The sequence below is a fragment of the Harpia harpyja genome, chromosome 12, assembly GCF_026419915.1.
Source record: "Harpia harpyja isolate bHarHar1 chromosome 12, bHarHar1 primary haplotype, whole genome shotgun sequence".
NCBI classification, from domain to species: Eukaryota; Metazoa; Chordata; class Aves; order Accipitriformes; family Accipitridae; genus Harpia; species Harpia harpyja.
Window position 1 is genome coordinate 34317140 of NC_068951.1, and position 15004 is coordinate 34332143.

Sequence of the window (15004 nt, forward strand, 5' to 3'; positions counted from 1 at the left end):
GTCTTAGACCCAGAGCTGGTAAATGCACCTTTAGGTCCTGAAGGGGCTCCTGTGAGATGGATTTTCCTTTCAGAGTGAAAATGGTTCATTTCAACTGGGGCCAAAAGGTGGGTTAGTTTGGGAAAACTCTTAAGCTTATTCCCTGCCCAGGCATTCAGGAAGCATCAGAGGAGTTTTGGGGTGGCAACATCTACTTCAGCTTAGGCTCTGTCTGGGTTTCCTTGGGGCAGCTCCGACTTACTGCAGAGGTATGTAACATCTATGTAGGGTGTGCACATGGAGTCTGATGTGTCTGAGCTGGGTCAGACTCACACAGCATGTGTCTGTGCTTCTGAATCCCCTGCGCAGAAACACGGGAGCCCTACTACAGCAACAGCAGTCTTTTCTTTTATATTGCCAGTGTGGGACACTTTAAAAATCTTTTGGTGACTTCATATGATATTACCTTTGGTTGCAGTTGGTACCTGTGCCCTGGTAATAGGAAGCTGCGTGGCCCACATGCTCTCCCCTGTAGTGAGATGCATAGTCTCGCGGTGGAGAGTGTGTCTGGCCATGCTGTCTGCAGGGACCAGGTGAGCTCCTGGTCAGTCAACACACGGTGCTGGCACAAAGTGTTTGTGGTGACTTTACATGTGACTATAGGAGAGGTGCTTCATGGGAATTTGATGTCAGTATCACAGATAACTAGGAAGCTCAGAATCAGGGTCTTGTTGTAACTTGACTTATCAGCAGATCCACAGACATGGGAAGTGGCCCTATTGCAGTAATAACGTTTGACGAGTATCTCTGGGCTGCCGGTGGGAGTAGTTAATGTGTAGAGTGACCAGTTCAACACAGTTACTGAGCTCATGGGATATTTACAGACTGCAGACAGGTTGTGCTGCCTTTCACTGCACTTCTCCATCCTTGAAGGACCTGGGAGTTGGCAACTGTGGTTTTAAGACCCTCCACAAGAGGAACATTTTGCATCGTGTGTGATGTTGACTTCTGGAGGTCACTGACTATTATCCAGCCTTTGGTGCAGTTGTCAGAGATGGCAGGTGGGAAGGTTTTGAATAGTGTGTGACAGGGTCAGGCCTGGGAGTTCACAGTGTCAAAGAAAAGCAGCAGCTCTCAGTTGGACTTGGTCCTGCAGAGGTGGGGTACCTTGCTGTAGTAATCCAAAGCACTGTTCTCTTCTAAATTGTGGGGAAACTTACTTTCTTGTTGAAAAGGTTGCTGATCCCTGGTGTAGAGGTGAGTCCTGGCAGGATCTGGACTGAGTTCTCTACAGGGCACCTCATGCAGACCTCAGACTAATGCCAGTCATCGCTTATAGCTGGGCTGCTGAAACAGAAGAGCCTGGCTGCTTGCAGAAAACACCTTCCTTCCAGATTGAGACCATGGCCTGCACCCTGTTTCAGTAAATCTCTGACACTCCTTTGGAGGATTGCTAGGCAGGTGATGGTCTCCTGACTGCCTAGATATTGCTTCGTCCAGTGGACCATCCATCAGGTGTTAGGAGGACTCCTGTGGGCCAGGGCTTTCATAAAGGAAGGAAAAAGTGACTATTTTTGTTGCTGAGAGTAAACCAGCAGCACGGTGGAGACAGTGCACGTTTTCCCTGCTTCTTGGCTAATCAGATTCCTTTTAATTTACAGTAATTGATTTGCTCCTGCTTTATGGCTGTCATCCACTTTCTGGACCTATAGTTGAGTGGGTTGTGTACCAGCACATGCTTGGTTTGGTTAGGGCTGGAGCATCTTTCTTGTCTCTTTCTTCCAGCAGTTGAACAGTATTTGCTTGTTTGCTGGGTGATGGCTGGAGGGCAAGGTTGGCTGGCCTGGTAAAGGATGCTTGGTAGGAGATTGCTCATTGTATTGTTCAAGGACTTGGCCCTGCATCTTGAAGGGAGTTTGGTGAAGATGACTGGTATCAGCTGAAATAAATGAAGTATACAAAAGGCTACTAAAATGTGTTCTATTTGCTGTCTCTCTGTACAGGGAATTTCTTGTTCCATCCCCTGCACGGACACCATCAAAAGCAGGAGACCAGGTGAAACAGCTAGCCTTCCTCTACCTTTGATTGGTTTTGTCTACTGGTAGACCTATGTAGGAGCTGATTGTTTAAACCACTGGTTTTCTCCAAGTTCCTCCTGGCTTGCTGGCAATTTCCTGAGAGTGAAGTGAATATTTCAGGTTGCACCAAAAATTATCCAGGGCCCAATGGTGAGGAAGAAAAAGAACATGCGTCCCTGTCCTAGCGATGGTCAGAAATGGTTCTTAGGAGTGTTCAGACCCCTCATGCTGTCTGTTGTCTCCTGCATTTTAGGACTAGAGGGACACAGTATCACTGTCACCCTTTTTTCAAGTGCTGCAATAGCTTGGGATTGGGGACAAAGTTCGTTCTTTGCCACCATGCAGCTGTTGTGACTCTGAAAAGCTCTTCTTTGCGTGAGTCCTTCTCATTGTCTTTGGCAAACGTTTTGTGGTGGAACTTAGTTTTGAGCTTTATTAACTCCCTGGTGGTTTTATAGGGGTTCTCTGAATGTCTTATAGACCTAGTTAGCAGAAATGTTGCTGATGGTAGCCCAGCTGGATGCGAAGAGTAGGTGCAGTCATCTAGAGCCTGTTACGCTTCAAGGCTCCTTCCCACCGGGTAGGAGGTTGGGCTGGTTTCCTTGGGAGACTCTTGCCAGTTATTTGTGCTAGGAGAGAGTAATGTGAGCTGGTCAGTGTCTTGAGGGCAGGACACGTGTGGAGGCTGCTTTGTCATCTCCTGGTGGAGAACTGTCATTAAATACAAATTAATTGTTAACACGATGGGGGAAACGAACCTCACTCCTCCTCCCCACAGCCATCTGCCTCGGTCTGTGCCTTCCCAGACCTGCTCTGGAGGTGGCTGTCCAGCAGAAAGGTGCTCCAAGAGCAAAGGGCTGGTGCTGGGCAGGGCTGCTGTGCTGGCAGCCCAGGACAAGGGGGTGCTGGCGAGCAGACTGCTCTGTGGCAGCTCCCTGCTTCCCCAGGTGTGGAAGTCCAAGCTTTCAGACTTTGTTTCCCACCCTCCCCCTCCTCCCATTTTCCCCCTCTTCTCCTCTCCTTGCTCTCCCGCTGAGTTGATGCTTTTCCAGGAATGAGCTGTACTGCTGGCCCAGCACATTCCACAGCAGCAGCGCTTTCTTGGCAGGAGCCTTGCTTGCTGTTAAGAAAAAGCAGGACTGACTTGGCGTCCCTCAGCTGAGGGCCAGAAAAGGAAGGCCTGGTCCTACCTTCCTCATGGTGCATGCAGAGCCTTCATGGACATCATGGCCCTCTCCCTTGACTGCTGTGTACATGCTAACATCACACGGTGCCCCCGGCAGCCCTTTACAGCTCTTCACTGTCGTCTTAACTGGTGTGAAGTCGCTGGGCATTGCAAGGGAGGCCATTGCTTTTCTAGCCAGCCTAGAAAGGGGTGAGTGACTTCTGTGGAGAGTTACAAGGAGTTCCCTGTGGGGCCCAGACACCTCATCCATAAGCTTCTTGGTAAGGTGGTGTTGCGCCCTTTGTGTTTTGCTACCAGCAGTAGCTGGGTAAACCCCTTTTCCACCTCTCTGCACAGTCCCTTTCTCTCTGTTGGCGGGAGCTGCTGTGTTGCAGCTCTGCATTGTGGGCTTTTCCTGCTGTCTGTGTCCAGATGGAGCTAAGTGTCACAGCAGACCAAGCCTCCGGTTTGCTTGCCATCTCTCAACATTAATACGAACCATAGCACCTGCATCAGGATTTTACCATTTCATACATACGTCTCTGTTCGGCTGGGCCTCTTTGGGACTGTTTCCTATCCCACCTTGAATACAAGCCCAGCTTTTGGTCACTGTTATATCTGTGGATTTGTCTCGGTTCCCTGAAGGTCATTTCTGCAGATGTTTAACCTCACATCTTTTTCTTACAATGAGTCCTTGCACTTGTCTTGCATCCTTGTGTTAGGCTGTGCAAGCTCTTGGAGTTGTTGAGGAGCTGAAATTGAGCTACCAGGGTGAAGAGCCTGGCTGGGCTTCTGCTAGGAGTTCCCATTTGTCCTGATTTCCAATTCAAAGAGACTGAAAGTGTCACTGAACCTTCGAGGGCCTGGAGAACGCTTCCTTTGATGATGTCTCTAAATGTCCTTCTGGGAGGTGGAAGCATGGCTTGGGCAGGGCTGGATTAATTAGTGTGGAGGTGCCTCCTGCAGTCGGAGGACAGGCCTGTTGGGCTTGTTTGCAGAGCAGTGCTGCAGCCAGATGGTCACTCCGGAGATCAAGGCGGGAGGGGCTGCCGGGGCTCTTGGGCTCACTTCGAAATCAAAGTCTGCAGCTTTGCTTTGATAAGTGCTGCTCCTGGGCAGGCCTGTGAGGCCGGGTGGCTCATTCCTAAATGCCATTCCTTTTCCAGTCTTCGGACTAGATGAACAGGAGGTGTGTCCTCTGTCATCTCCCACCCAGCGATGCCTGTAGGACTGAGCACAGGTCCAGCTGGAGCCAAGCATCTCCTGGACAGGGGGGCTGTGGTTTTCCTGGTGTATGTCCAGTAGAGTGATTGCAAATGTGTTTTGATGAGGCGTTCTTGGGGAAAACAGTTGCCATCTTAGATGTCTGTTCAGCTTCTGCCTGAGTGACTACGGGGGCAAAGCGCAGCAAGCTGTGGGGCGCACGGGGAGGCTGTGGGGCAGCAGTGGTGAGTGCAGTTGAGGGAGGCTGTAGAGATTACAGCCTGAAAATGAAAGAGGCTGTTCGTGTGCTTTTGCTCATGGGCACGATGTCCCTGCTCCTGAGGAGAGCAGGTAGTAGCTTGAAATGGGGTGAGCTGCTCCCCGAGGAATCCTTGTGAAGTTCCCTTGATTTGTTAGGAAAGCAGAGGTGGCCTTTCCTGCTAGAATGCAGAGATGGGTTATTGTTGTGTTAGCAGGACAGCTGGTTTGTGCTTCTTGATTCTTAAAAAAAAGACACAAGGTAAAAGATAGTGCTCCAAGGGAGCTCACATTCACACAGGGTGCAGGGACAGATGGGAGGACAGCAGCTCCTCTGGGGAGGAGGGTCTGACAGAGCTAAACCAACTGCAAATCTGTTTCCCTTTTTACCCTGTGCTACAACATAGAGGAGCAGTGGGGAATACCCTGTCGGGGGCTTGGGAGGGAAATTAAATGGGAGAGCCACGGTCTCTGTTTATACTTGGAGAGCCCTTCTCACCCCAGTGCACCATGCAATTTGTACACTATGTACTCCTCCTTCTTGCACAGGAGGTAAAAATACAGTGAGGAAGACCCAAAGAATGCCCTGGCTTACGGAGACAGACAACTCAAATCCTCTAATCCTGTTTGATGCGTGCTGTTTGCCTGCAAAGCCCAAGGTCTCACCGATACACGTGTGATTGCTGGCGTGTGTATTCTTTCGTTGGGCCTGTAGCCCTTGGGGGGATTGCATCCCCACGGGAAGCACACGTGTCATGTCTGGGCTTAGTCTAACAGGCGAATATTTCTCATTTGAAATCCCAACTCTGTTGGAGAATTGCCCTGTCCAATTTTCTCTTCTGGTGAAACGGATGCAGAGCTCATCGCTGTGGCCCCAGCATTTGATTTTGCAGAAGAGAGGAGGATTTTGCTCTAGAGCTAGGAGATACTCGCATTTGGATAGTAACACATGAAAGTGCTTCCTTTTGCTATGCAGCACTATTAATCTATACAATCATTTGGAGACAAGACATCCCTGCCCTAAGGGGTGTGTGCTACAGGTCTTGAAAATGAGATCACATTTCTGGTGTGTAAATCCCTGAAGCTTGTGCTATTGGGTAGAAATGTCTCCTGATGTTTTTTGTTTGTTTTTTTTTTTCTTCTTCTTTTGCGGGCTGTAGGAGATGGGAGCTGTTAAGGTCAGAGGAGTGACCTACCTAATCTGTGCGCTTTTGGGAGGTTGTAATAGAAGATTAAGTTTAACATTGAATTTCTGGGCTTTGCAACATTGGAAAAAATGTCGCTGTTGTGTAAAGGTCTTTCCTCTTAATAATTGAAGTAAATGAAGGAAAAGATCTTTCTTTTTTTCATCTGCTCTACTAGCTTTACATCTTTTTAGTGTGAAATTGTCACTGCTCAGTTGTCTTCTCAATCTTTGCACCTCCCCTAGTAACAGACTCCTTTTCATCCTGGCCATCGAGCTAACATGCTTGAGGGGTCCCCTCACCTCCCTTCTTGCTACTGACTTCCCCAATGCCAAATTCAGCTTTTCTGATCACTGCCACATCCCGTGATTGCTTCTCTCTGAGTATCTTCCCCGTTGCTAGCCCTTAGATAGACAAGGTGGGGAACAGGACCACCAGAGACGAGCAGCGATCGCTGCTGAGCTCCAGCCTGCATCTGAGGTTCAAGTCCTCCTGCCAGAGCCTTTGTCCGTGCCTCTTGGATTTCTGCTTTCTCTGGGCTTGCGTTGCTCCTTCCGAGTTCTTCGCTGGGACTTTGCTGTGGCTAGCAGGTCCCGCTGAGGAGGGACCAGAGCTGGCTGAAGCTAGAAACTCCCTTGTATCTGCAGCCTCGCCCGGGCTGGAGGCCACCAAGGGGAAACGGGGAGGCTGGGAGCACAGCAGCTGCGCTGGTAACGTCTGCGCAGGCCGGGGTCTCTGACACGGCGCAGCCGCCTCCGAGGCTTGGGTTTTACGGGCTCCATTCTCTCCTGTGCGTGCTCTCTTGTTCCCCACCTTCCCTTCATTCCTAGGACGTGACTCTGATATAAAATACCCTCTAATTTCCTGAGCCGGGCTGGGACTCCCTGGAGAAGGCAGCGTCTTCCCGCCTGTCCCTCGCCCGCCTCTGCGTCCTTGTTCCAGGCTGCCAGCTGCTCCTGCCGGTGGGGAGCAGGAGGGAAGCTGGGAGCGTGGCATCTTCCCAGGCCGTGGGGAGAGGGTCTGCCGTCTCTTCCGGAGAAGCCGGCGGGAGGGTAGGGATGGAGCCAGGGTTGGAGATGGATTTCCTCCGCTTCCCTCCCTGCTGCTGGGGCTGCCCCTTCCCCTCCCCCAGCTGCATGGGAGCAGATGTGCTGCTTGTGTCAGCCCTGGCAGCCCCCTTTGCACACCCCAGCCGGGCTCCTGCGGCAGCCAGAGCCTTGTCCCCTCCTCCTCCCCCCCGGCTTGGCCCCGTGTCGCTGGGGATGGCGGTTGAATCATCCGCCCACTCGGCCTGCCTCCCCTGTAACCCTCCCTCCCTCCTTCCTCCCTCCTTCCTCCCTCCCGCAGGTCTCTTTGTTGGAAAATTCAAGGCAGATGAGTGCCGGGGAGCGCTGGGCCTGCGGGCCAGGCGCCGAGCCTGCAAGCTTGGCCGTAGCCTGTCTGCTGGCCCCGGGGACGGGACGGGGGCCGGCGAGCACCCGGTCTGCGGGGCGATTCTCCGTGCAGAGCAGCAGCACCGAGGGGGCCGGACCCACGCTCGCCTGGGCCTGGGCATGGCTCGGGCTGCCTCTCCGTAGAAGGGGGTTTTCCTGGCCACCGTGCCCAGCCCCCGGCAGGGCTTTAAACATGGGAAAATCTGAAACTGGGCAGCCCTGATGGTAAACTAAAAGCTAGTCCCTCTGAAATCAGCCTTGGGCAGATGTTTTCCCTGGGCTGTGGTGGCTCCTGCCAAAAGGAGGGGCTTTTAGAGAACCAAGAGAGCCTGAGTTCCTTCTGGGTCTGCTCTTTCGGGATTCCCGAGCTCAGACCCCATCAGCTGGGGGCTCTTCCCAGCATATTCACAGGATGGTTTTCCCTCCCAGCACATCAACGGGACAGTTTCATCTCATGGCTGCCTCCCCGTGCAACTGTGGAGGAGAAACGTGGCACTGCGCACAGCTCCCCCAGAGGCTGCTTGGTTGGTGGCTTCTGACGTGAACCTGTGGTCTTGTTCGAGTGAGAAGTGTGACTTGAAGAGAGTGGTGAGAGGTGGGGGGAGGAAGGCTACAGCTCAGGGCTGAGGCTGGAGAGGAATGCAGGGCACAAATAGCTGCGATGGTGCAAGGGGTGACAGATGTGAGCAGGACTGCAGAGATATTCCTGCTCGGCATGTGCCCGACTCCAGCACTATCAGTTTTTGCTCTGTAGAGTCTAAATATATAATCCATTGTGCTCTGGCATCTGGGTGATAAATAGTGATAAATAATGTAGTGGCTGGGGAAGGAGAAAACTGCTCCAGGGTGGAGCTGACCCCTGGGATGTCTGGGGCAGCAGCAGGGTAATAGGAGCGACGAGGGACCAGTTCTCAGGACAGAGAGAGCTTGTTCTCCATCGGGCATGGCAGTTGAGGTGGGCGGGGGGGTCTTGGGTGTTGGTTTCCTCTGTCCCCACTGAAAGTGGAATAGTTCATTTGTGCTTATCGGTTGGTCGCCTTGACCCTGCAAATATATCACCCTGTCCCTTCACCCACAGGCAGGGCTCTGTGTCCCTGAGCAGGCAGCACGCAGCACTGAAAATTGGCTCTGCCTGAAGTTCTCTCTAGGAATTGGATGAAGTCCAGGCTGCTGGCGACAGTATAAATGGATGCTAGTGCAGCCAGGCCAGGGTGCATGCGTGTGTATGTGTGTGCACTTGGAAGTGAGGCGATGACAACTTGCCTGCAGTGGAAAGAGTTGGCGTGGGCACCAACGGGGATGGGTCCTGGGAAAGACTGCCTGTTTGACACTCATCCTGGGCTGCAGGGGCTTTGGGCAGAGGCTGGCACAGGGCATGCTGAAGAAGTATTAAGCCAGCAGGGTTTTAATCCATCCTCACTGCTCCTTTCCTGCTTTTTCCTGCTTTTTCCTGCTTCTCCATCTGTGCAAGAGGAATTAATGCACGTCCTGGGAGTGGATTAGACTGCTCAAACTGTGACCTCTTAATCTGTGCCTTCTGGGGATGGGTAGCAGTTGTCCAGTCCCTTTGCTGGCTCTCCAGTTTGGGCAAGGATCGTGAGTGCCAGCTGCCAGCAAAAACGTGGCAATATGCTGCCTTTCACCCCGTGGGACAGCCCTTTGCTGAGCGTGCGTGACACTGGAGCAACCAGCATGGCTGGCAGGGTGGAGCGAGCCTGCTCCCCAGGTTTTGGTCTTCCAGCACTGTTCATTTGCCTTCTGCTGATGCCTTGCGATGTTGGCGAGCCTTGCCGTCCTATTTTCAGTGACGGCTTGGGCAGCTGTTGGCGCACCAGCAAGCACAGCCGTGAGCCCAGAGTACCTGTTTCTCTGAGCCCCAACGTGCTGCGACTCGATGGCAGTGCCTGGACTGCATGGCAGTCTGGGGCAATGGGTCACAGCTCTGCGTCCCATTCTTGCATCCTCTTCGATTCTCCGTGAGTTGGGGACTGGCTTGGGGACCCTTCAGAGCTGTTGATGGGATCCCACCTCTGTGTACTTTGTTACTTATAAGCTACTTCTTTTTAATACATAATTTCCCTTGGTTTCACATTTGTTCTTTTGTTCTTTTTCTGTTGGATCCTTCTCCCTCCTCAACAATTTATTCACAGTTTTTAGTTACTACATTATTTTTTTAAGCACAATATATGTCAAGCTACCTTAGATATAGCTTGGAAAGGGAAAATAATATCACAGGCTACTTATAAGATGTCTTTGTATTAAATTAGAGTGCTTAAAATGTTGTCATTGAGTAGGAAAGACAATGAGCTTGTTAAAGCTTATTTTGCCATTAAATTTGATTTATCAAAGATGATATTAATTTAGTCTGGTGAATTTACAAGTTGTTTTGATTACTTTTTCCACAGTGACTCTGCATTTAAGTGCCCAGTGATATTTAAAATAGAAAGAACAAATTTTCTCTCCAAAGAAAACTCATGGTTTTACTGTTGGGGGAAAAAAAAATTATCAGTGCTCCCTCCACTATGAAGACTGATAATAATGTAGCTGTTTGTGTAATGTGGGAACATGACATTGTGGCACAACTATAAAGCTTGAAGTGATGTTGAAATATTATGTACATAATTAAAAAGCAACAGTAACATTTGGGAGGCAGCTTGTTTAATGTATTTCACTTTCATCTATTAGAAATCTCTGGCATAGGTTGTGATTCTTTCAGATCATTATAAAGATGTTTAAATTATGTATTTCTTTAGAAATAAGCGAACTGGTGGAAATATGCATTTGAATTTTTTTTTTTTTTTTCACTGATTAAAATGTGAATTGGGGGATAAAACAGCTGGATGCACACGGGAGAGCCTGTTCTGCCCTTGTCTTCTCCCCTCCAGCCTGCCAGTCATGGCTGTGGGCATAGGAAGCTGTAGCCTGGCAGCAGGAGGGAGCTGCCGGTGCTTTCCCTGCCCCATTCCCAAGCCTGGGCTGCCTGTTGTTGGGTGCAAACTCCTGCCTGGGAAAGCCTCCTTTTCCTCTGAAGTCCTGGACCCAGCTCTGACTGCCTCCTCTCCCCTCTGCAGGGTGGTGAAAGAAGAGATCTCAGATGACAATGCCAAGCTTCCCTGCTTCAACGGCCGGGTGGTGTCGTGGGTAAGCAAGCGCCTTGCTTTGGTATCTTACTGCCTGTTTCTGCCCTCTCTGAAAACCACCATTTGGTTGCATAGTGCCAACTAAGGCACGGGGACTGCTCTGTACTATCGATGTGCTGACTGCTAACGAAGCTGATGAGCTGGATTACCATGCTCCAGTCCCTCAGCTGGAGAGGGGGCTGTGTGGTGCTGGGTCCCCCATGCTGGGGAAGATGCGGGATGCCTCTGTGGAGAGCTCGCGGTAACTGATGCCTGGCAGAGGTGGTGGTCCCGGCCTGTCCGCAGTGTAACCCATGTGCCCCTATGGCAGGGTCAGCTTTCCAAGGGAAGTCCCGCTCCGGTGACTGGCGCAAAGGGCTTAAGTGACTTTAGTGCTGGTGAAGTGGACTGGATTTGACTGCCCTGAAGACTAAAGGTACTGCCTGGGCAGCTGCAGGACAAGCTTCTCCCGCCATGCCGTGCCATGCACATGCTCTGTCCCCTGCCCGCATGCCTGCATCTGCCCCCAAGGGGACCCTCTATTTGTGGGGGGAGAGGGTATTCAGTCTCCATAGCCCGTCATCCCTGTTTCCCCTCTGCTGAGCTGCAGTTTGTGCTGATGGGGGTGCGTGGATCTACATCAGGAGCAGAACCAAGACCCAAGTGCCTTTTTCCAGAGGCCACCAAATAGCACCTGAACAGTGAAAATCCTCAGCAAATCAGGCTAGGTGGGACCTAATGCTGCTTCTATCCCTGCACCAAACAGCTAGGCCTCAGCTGAGGGGCCATGAAGCAACTGAGGGTGGACTGGGTTCCCACACAAAGAGCGGGCGGCCGGACGCCTGCCGTCCTCCCTCTAGCGGTTAGCTGGGCCCTTTGGAAAACAGCCTGTCCGGCTCTTGGCCACCATCCCTGCTGCTGCTGCATCTGCCCTGAGACATCTCCCCACTACTCCCTTTCCAGCTGCCTTTTGTTTTCACCTGCTCTATGGGGAGTCGCACAGTCTCTGAACCCTTTCCATTGCTCTTTTTTTTACCTGGCGTACTTTTCCTTGTGGTCCACGCATCCACGCAGCTGCTGGCTTTCCTTGTAGGGCCTCTCTGGTTGCTCAGTGTGAGTGGCACAGATCCGGTGCAGCTCCGTCTGGTGTGACCAGGGCAGCGTGCTGCTGCTCTGGTGTGCTGGCTCCTTGTGGAGAACTTATGCCTGGAGTTAGCACTGCTACCAGCCCTTGTGCACGAAGGGTGACGGCAATCTCGGAGACCTTTATGCACAGCTGATGATCCCTTTTTCTATCTCTGCTGAGAGTCTTCTTGTCCATGGGTGGTTTGGGGGCTTGGGGGGGAGCACTTGCTTTGCTGCTTCTGCCAGACAGGCTGGGATGAGGCTATTTTAGGAACTTGGTACTAATTTTAGCTAGAGGGAAAGACGGGGGCTTGGATCCAAGTGAATATTTCCTGAGAGTGAAAGAGGCAGGAAAAGTGCAGGGTGGTTATCAAAACCTTCCCTGGAGGAAATCCCAGCCCCGGGAGTGATAGAGGAAGGCAGCATCAGTCCCCCTGCTCTGGAACACCCCCTCTCCTTTCCTTCTCACTGCTGTTTGACAGCTGCCTGTGGCTAGTTCCCTCTGTCCAGAATATTTGCCTGGTTTTGCCTCGAGATCTTCAGGCATAGAGCATTATAAGACTTTTCCCTAGGCAATGCTGGCCACTTTCAGCATCTCTTCTCCCCTGTGTTCCCGGGCAGTGGCTGCCAGAGCAGGGATGTGGCCCTCAGGGAGTGGGATGTGTCTTGGGAAGACAAGTCACCAGGAAGGTGCCTGGAGCAGAGCCCAACATGTGCCTGGGGCTTATTGGAGGGAGGGAAGCTGAGCTGAGTGTGAGACAAGAGCTGGTTAGACAGTTGTGAGAGCTGGAGCCATTGGGCTTGTCCTGGGGCTTGTGGGACAGGCTCTGCAGCTTTTGACGCCCCAGGGTGTTCTCTGCCCTGTCTGCTGCCTTGGCTGTGGCTTTTTCAGGGCTGCTCTGTCTTCCTTGCCCTGGCTGCATCCCTGTCTCTGTTCCCAGTGCCTCCCTGGCAGCAGACCTCTGTCCCCCTCCCCTAATGATGATCTGTGGGGCCCATCTCCCCCTTCATCATGGTTTCCCCAGTTCTTGAAGGTGGGCAGGGCACAGCTCTGTGTTTCATCAGTGATGCTGGGAAGTGCTCAAGACCTGTGTAAACAGGCTGTGCCTCCAGCACCTGGGTTGGCATCTGCTCCTGCCTCCATGCAGATGTGGTCACTTCACCAGTAAGCAGCAGAGCTGTCGCTGCATTTACATAGTCATTATGGTTTAGGCAGCAGCTATCAGCTCCTTTCCAGCCCGTGTTTCATAATCCTTCTGTCCTGACCCACAGTGGGGCATCCCTCACCTGTGTTAGGTCAGACCTCTCCTGTGACGGCTGATGGCTTGGTAGTTGGTTCAAGTACACAAGCTGAGGCTTGACCCGTCCTGGTCTCCTCACCTCCCTGGACTGGCTTCAGGCTGACCCACAGCCTGTTTTGTCTGGGGTGGATCAAGGCACTGGGCCCTGCGGTTGCTCCCTGACACTGGGAGAGAGCCAACCTCCCTGCTTGCCCATGCCATGCAGGGGACAGGGACGGGGCAGACATGAAAAGCACGGAAGGTCCTTAAGAAGGAAATTGATCTTCCCTTGCTTGCGAGCCGTAGCCTGTCCCTGGGAACTCGCTCCCTGGCCAAGGGGGGGCTCCTTTCTGGGCCCTGTCACCTCTGCTCTGGGGGTCCTTGAATGTCTCTTGCAAGGAAAAGGCTTTTTGTTGCTTTCCTGCCCGGCCCTATTGGGATTAGCCCTGCTCAGTGCAGCTTGAAAGCGGGGAGAGTGCAAACCTGCATAGGGACCAATGTTGGGGAAACAACTTTCCATTGAGCTCATTTGAGCTATCCTCTGTTTCATGCCACTGGCAAGCCTGTTCCTTCCAGGAGAGGCTCCACCTCATTCCCTGAGCCCTAAAATTGGTGGTTTATCTTAGAGCCAGAGGCACAGACGTAGATGTGCCTGGGCTGCCCCAAAGCATGGATGGTATAAAGAGTTCCTGGGGTTTGACCCTTTCTTGAATTTCTGTGCTGGGGAAACTGTTGAGCCTCCCAGAGGTTGGCTGGAGGTTATGCCCAAGCCAATTAGCTGGGCCCAACCTGAAAATTTGCAAAGTATGTGTGGAAGCCAGAAAAAGAGCATGTTGGAGTCTATTTCAAAGCCAGCCTCAGCTGTGAGCTCTGTTACCCTCAGCTCCCATGGGCTGGGAAGGTGAAAGTCCTGCTGGGTCCCACAGCTTGAAGGCAAGGGTGTAGAGACTGGTAAAATTGAGAAAAGGAATGACTGGTAGCTGCCTCTTCTGATGCAAGAAGAACTAGGGGAATCCACTCCTTGCTACAGGACATGTGCTAAAGGTTACCTGAGTGTAAAAACTGTGCGGCATGGGTGTGCAGATGATGTCAGAGTCTCCAAGCAGGGCTGTCAGCCACCCCGACTTCACCGCTGGGTCAGGAATTCCTGAGCCACAAATAGCCGGCGTCTGGGAAGGCGTTGAGGGGGAATGTTGCTACATGCTTGGCCTGTTCCATACCCGCTCCTGGGCATCTGCTGTTGTCCACCGTCAGAGATGAGATCCTGGGCCAGGCAGGCTTTTGGCCAGCTTGTTTGGCCACTCTTCTAAATGTTTTCCTAGTATCTCAGCAATTTCATTCTCTGTCTCTTGTCCCTCCAGCTGGTGTCTGCAGAGGGTTCCCATTCAGATGCTGGCTCAGTCTGTGCCGATAACCAAACAGAGCTGCCGCCCTCCATGGAGCGCACAGGAGGAATTGGAGACTCCAGGCCCCCCTCTTTCCAGTAAGTCACCTGGAAACCTATCCTGTTTTCCAAGGGACCCACAGTGATTTTGTTGTAAATCCAGACCAGGGGCTGGGACACTCCCATCCAAATTGGCACGGATCACAGCCAGCCAGAGGGGAGGAGGATGGGGGTAGGAGCAGATTCTAAGTGGAGCTGCATTATTCAGCAAGCAAGGGCATGCTGAAAATAGTGCAGGGAAGTTGGCAAAGAGCTGGCGCAGCTTCCCCCAGTTCTTTGCCTTGCTCTCATAGATGTGCTATGGTTGTTCCCCACCACCTCTGCTCCTTTCCCTCAAGAAGGAGGCAGCTGATGGCAGGAGGCTTGTGCTGGCCAGTGCAGAAGTAGAGAGCATGCTTAAGTCATTCCCTGTTGGACATATTTGTTCCTTTTGTCTCATTACAGCCCTAACACTGGGGGTAGTCGGGAAAACTTGGACAATGAGACAGAGACAGACTCGGTGGTGTCGTCGCAAAGGGAACGACCTCGTCGGAAAGATGGGCCTGAGCATGGTGAGCATTGGTAACATGGCAAGAGCTCTGCAAGGCATGGCTGGGGCACAGTGGGGGCACCAGCTGTAGACGTGGGGCAGCCCTGTCTGCTCTGCAGAACCTTCCCAGCTCAGAAGGGCTGTTCAGTGGTCTGAGGCCATAGCCTCACATTGGAGGCAGGAGCTAACCCGCATTGCATCACAGCT

At 52.2% G+C, this 15004-nt stretch overlaps 2 protein-coding genes across 8 annotated transcripts in view; both read left to right on the forward strand.

Annotated features, from left to right (window-relative positions):
* Positions 1-15004, forward strand: part of AP2M1 (adaptor related protein complex 2 subunit mu 1) — a 159846-nt gene that overhangs the window by 105126 nt on the left and 39716 nt on the right. The gene's annotated exons all lie outside the window — the stretch shown is intronic.
* DVL3 (dishevelled segment polarity protein 3) overlaps positions 1-15004 on the forward strand; it is a 33487-nt gene that overhangs the window by 10271 nt on the left and 8212 nt on the right. For 6 of the 7 annotated variants that reach the window (XM_052805077.1, XM_052805075.1, XM_052805080.1 and 3 more), the window contains exons 2-4: positions 10372-10441; positions 14186-14307; positions 14713-14819. In XM_052805077.1, coding sequence (XP_052661037.1) covers positions 10372-10441; positions 14186-14307; positions 14713-14819 — 299 coding nt within the window. Of the gene's footprint in view, positions 1-10371; positions 10442-10751; positions 10856-14185; positions 14308-14712; positions 14820-15004 lie in introns of those variants that run through there. The other variant, XM_052805081.1, reaches the window with a different exon arrangement.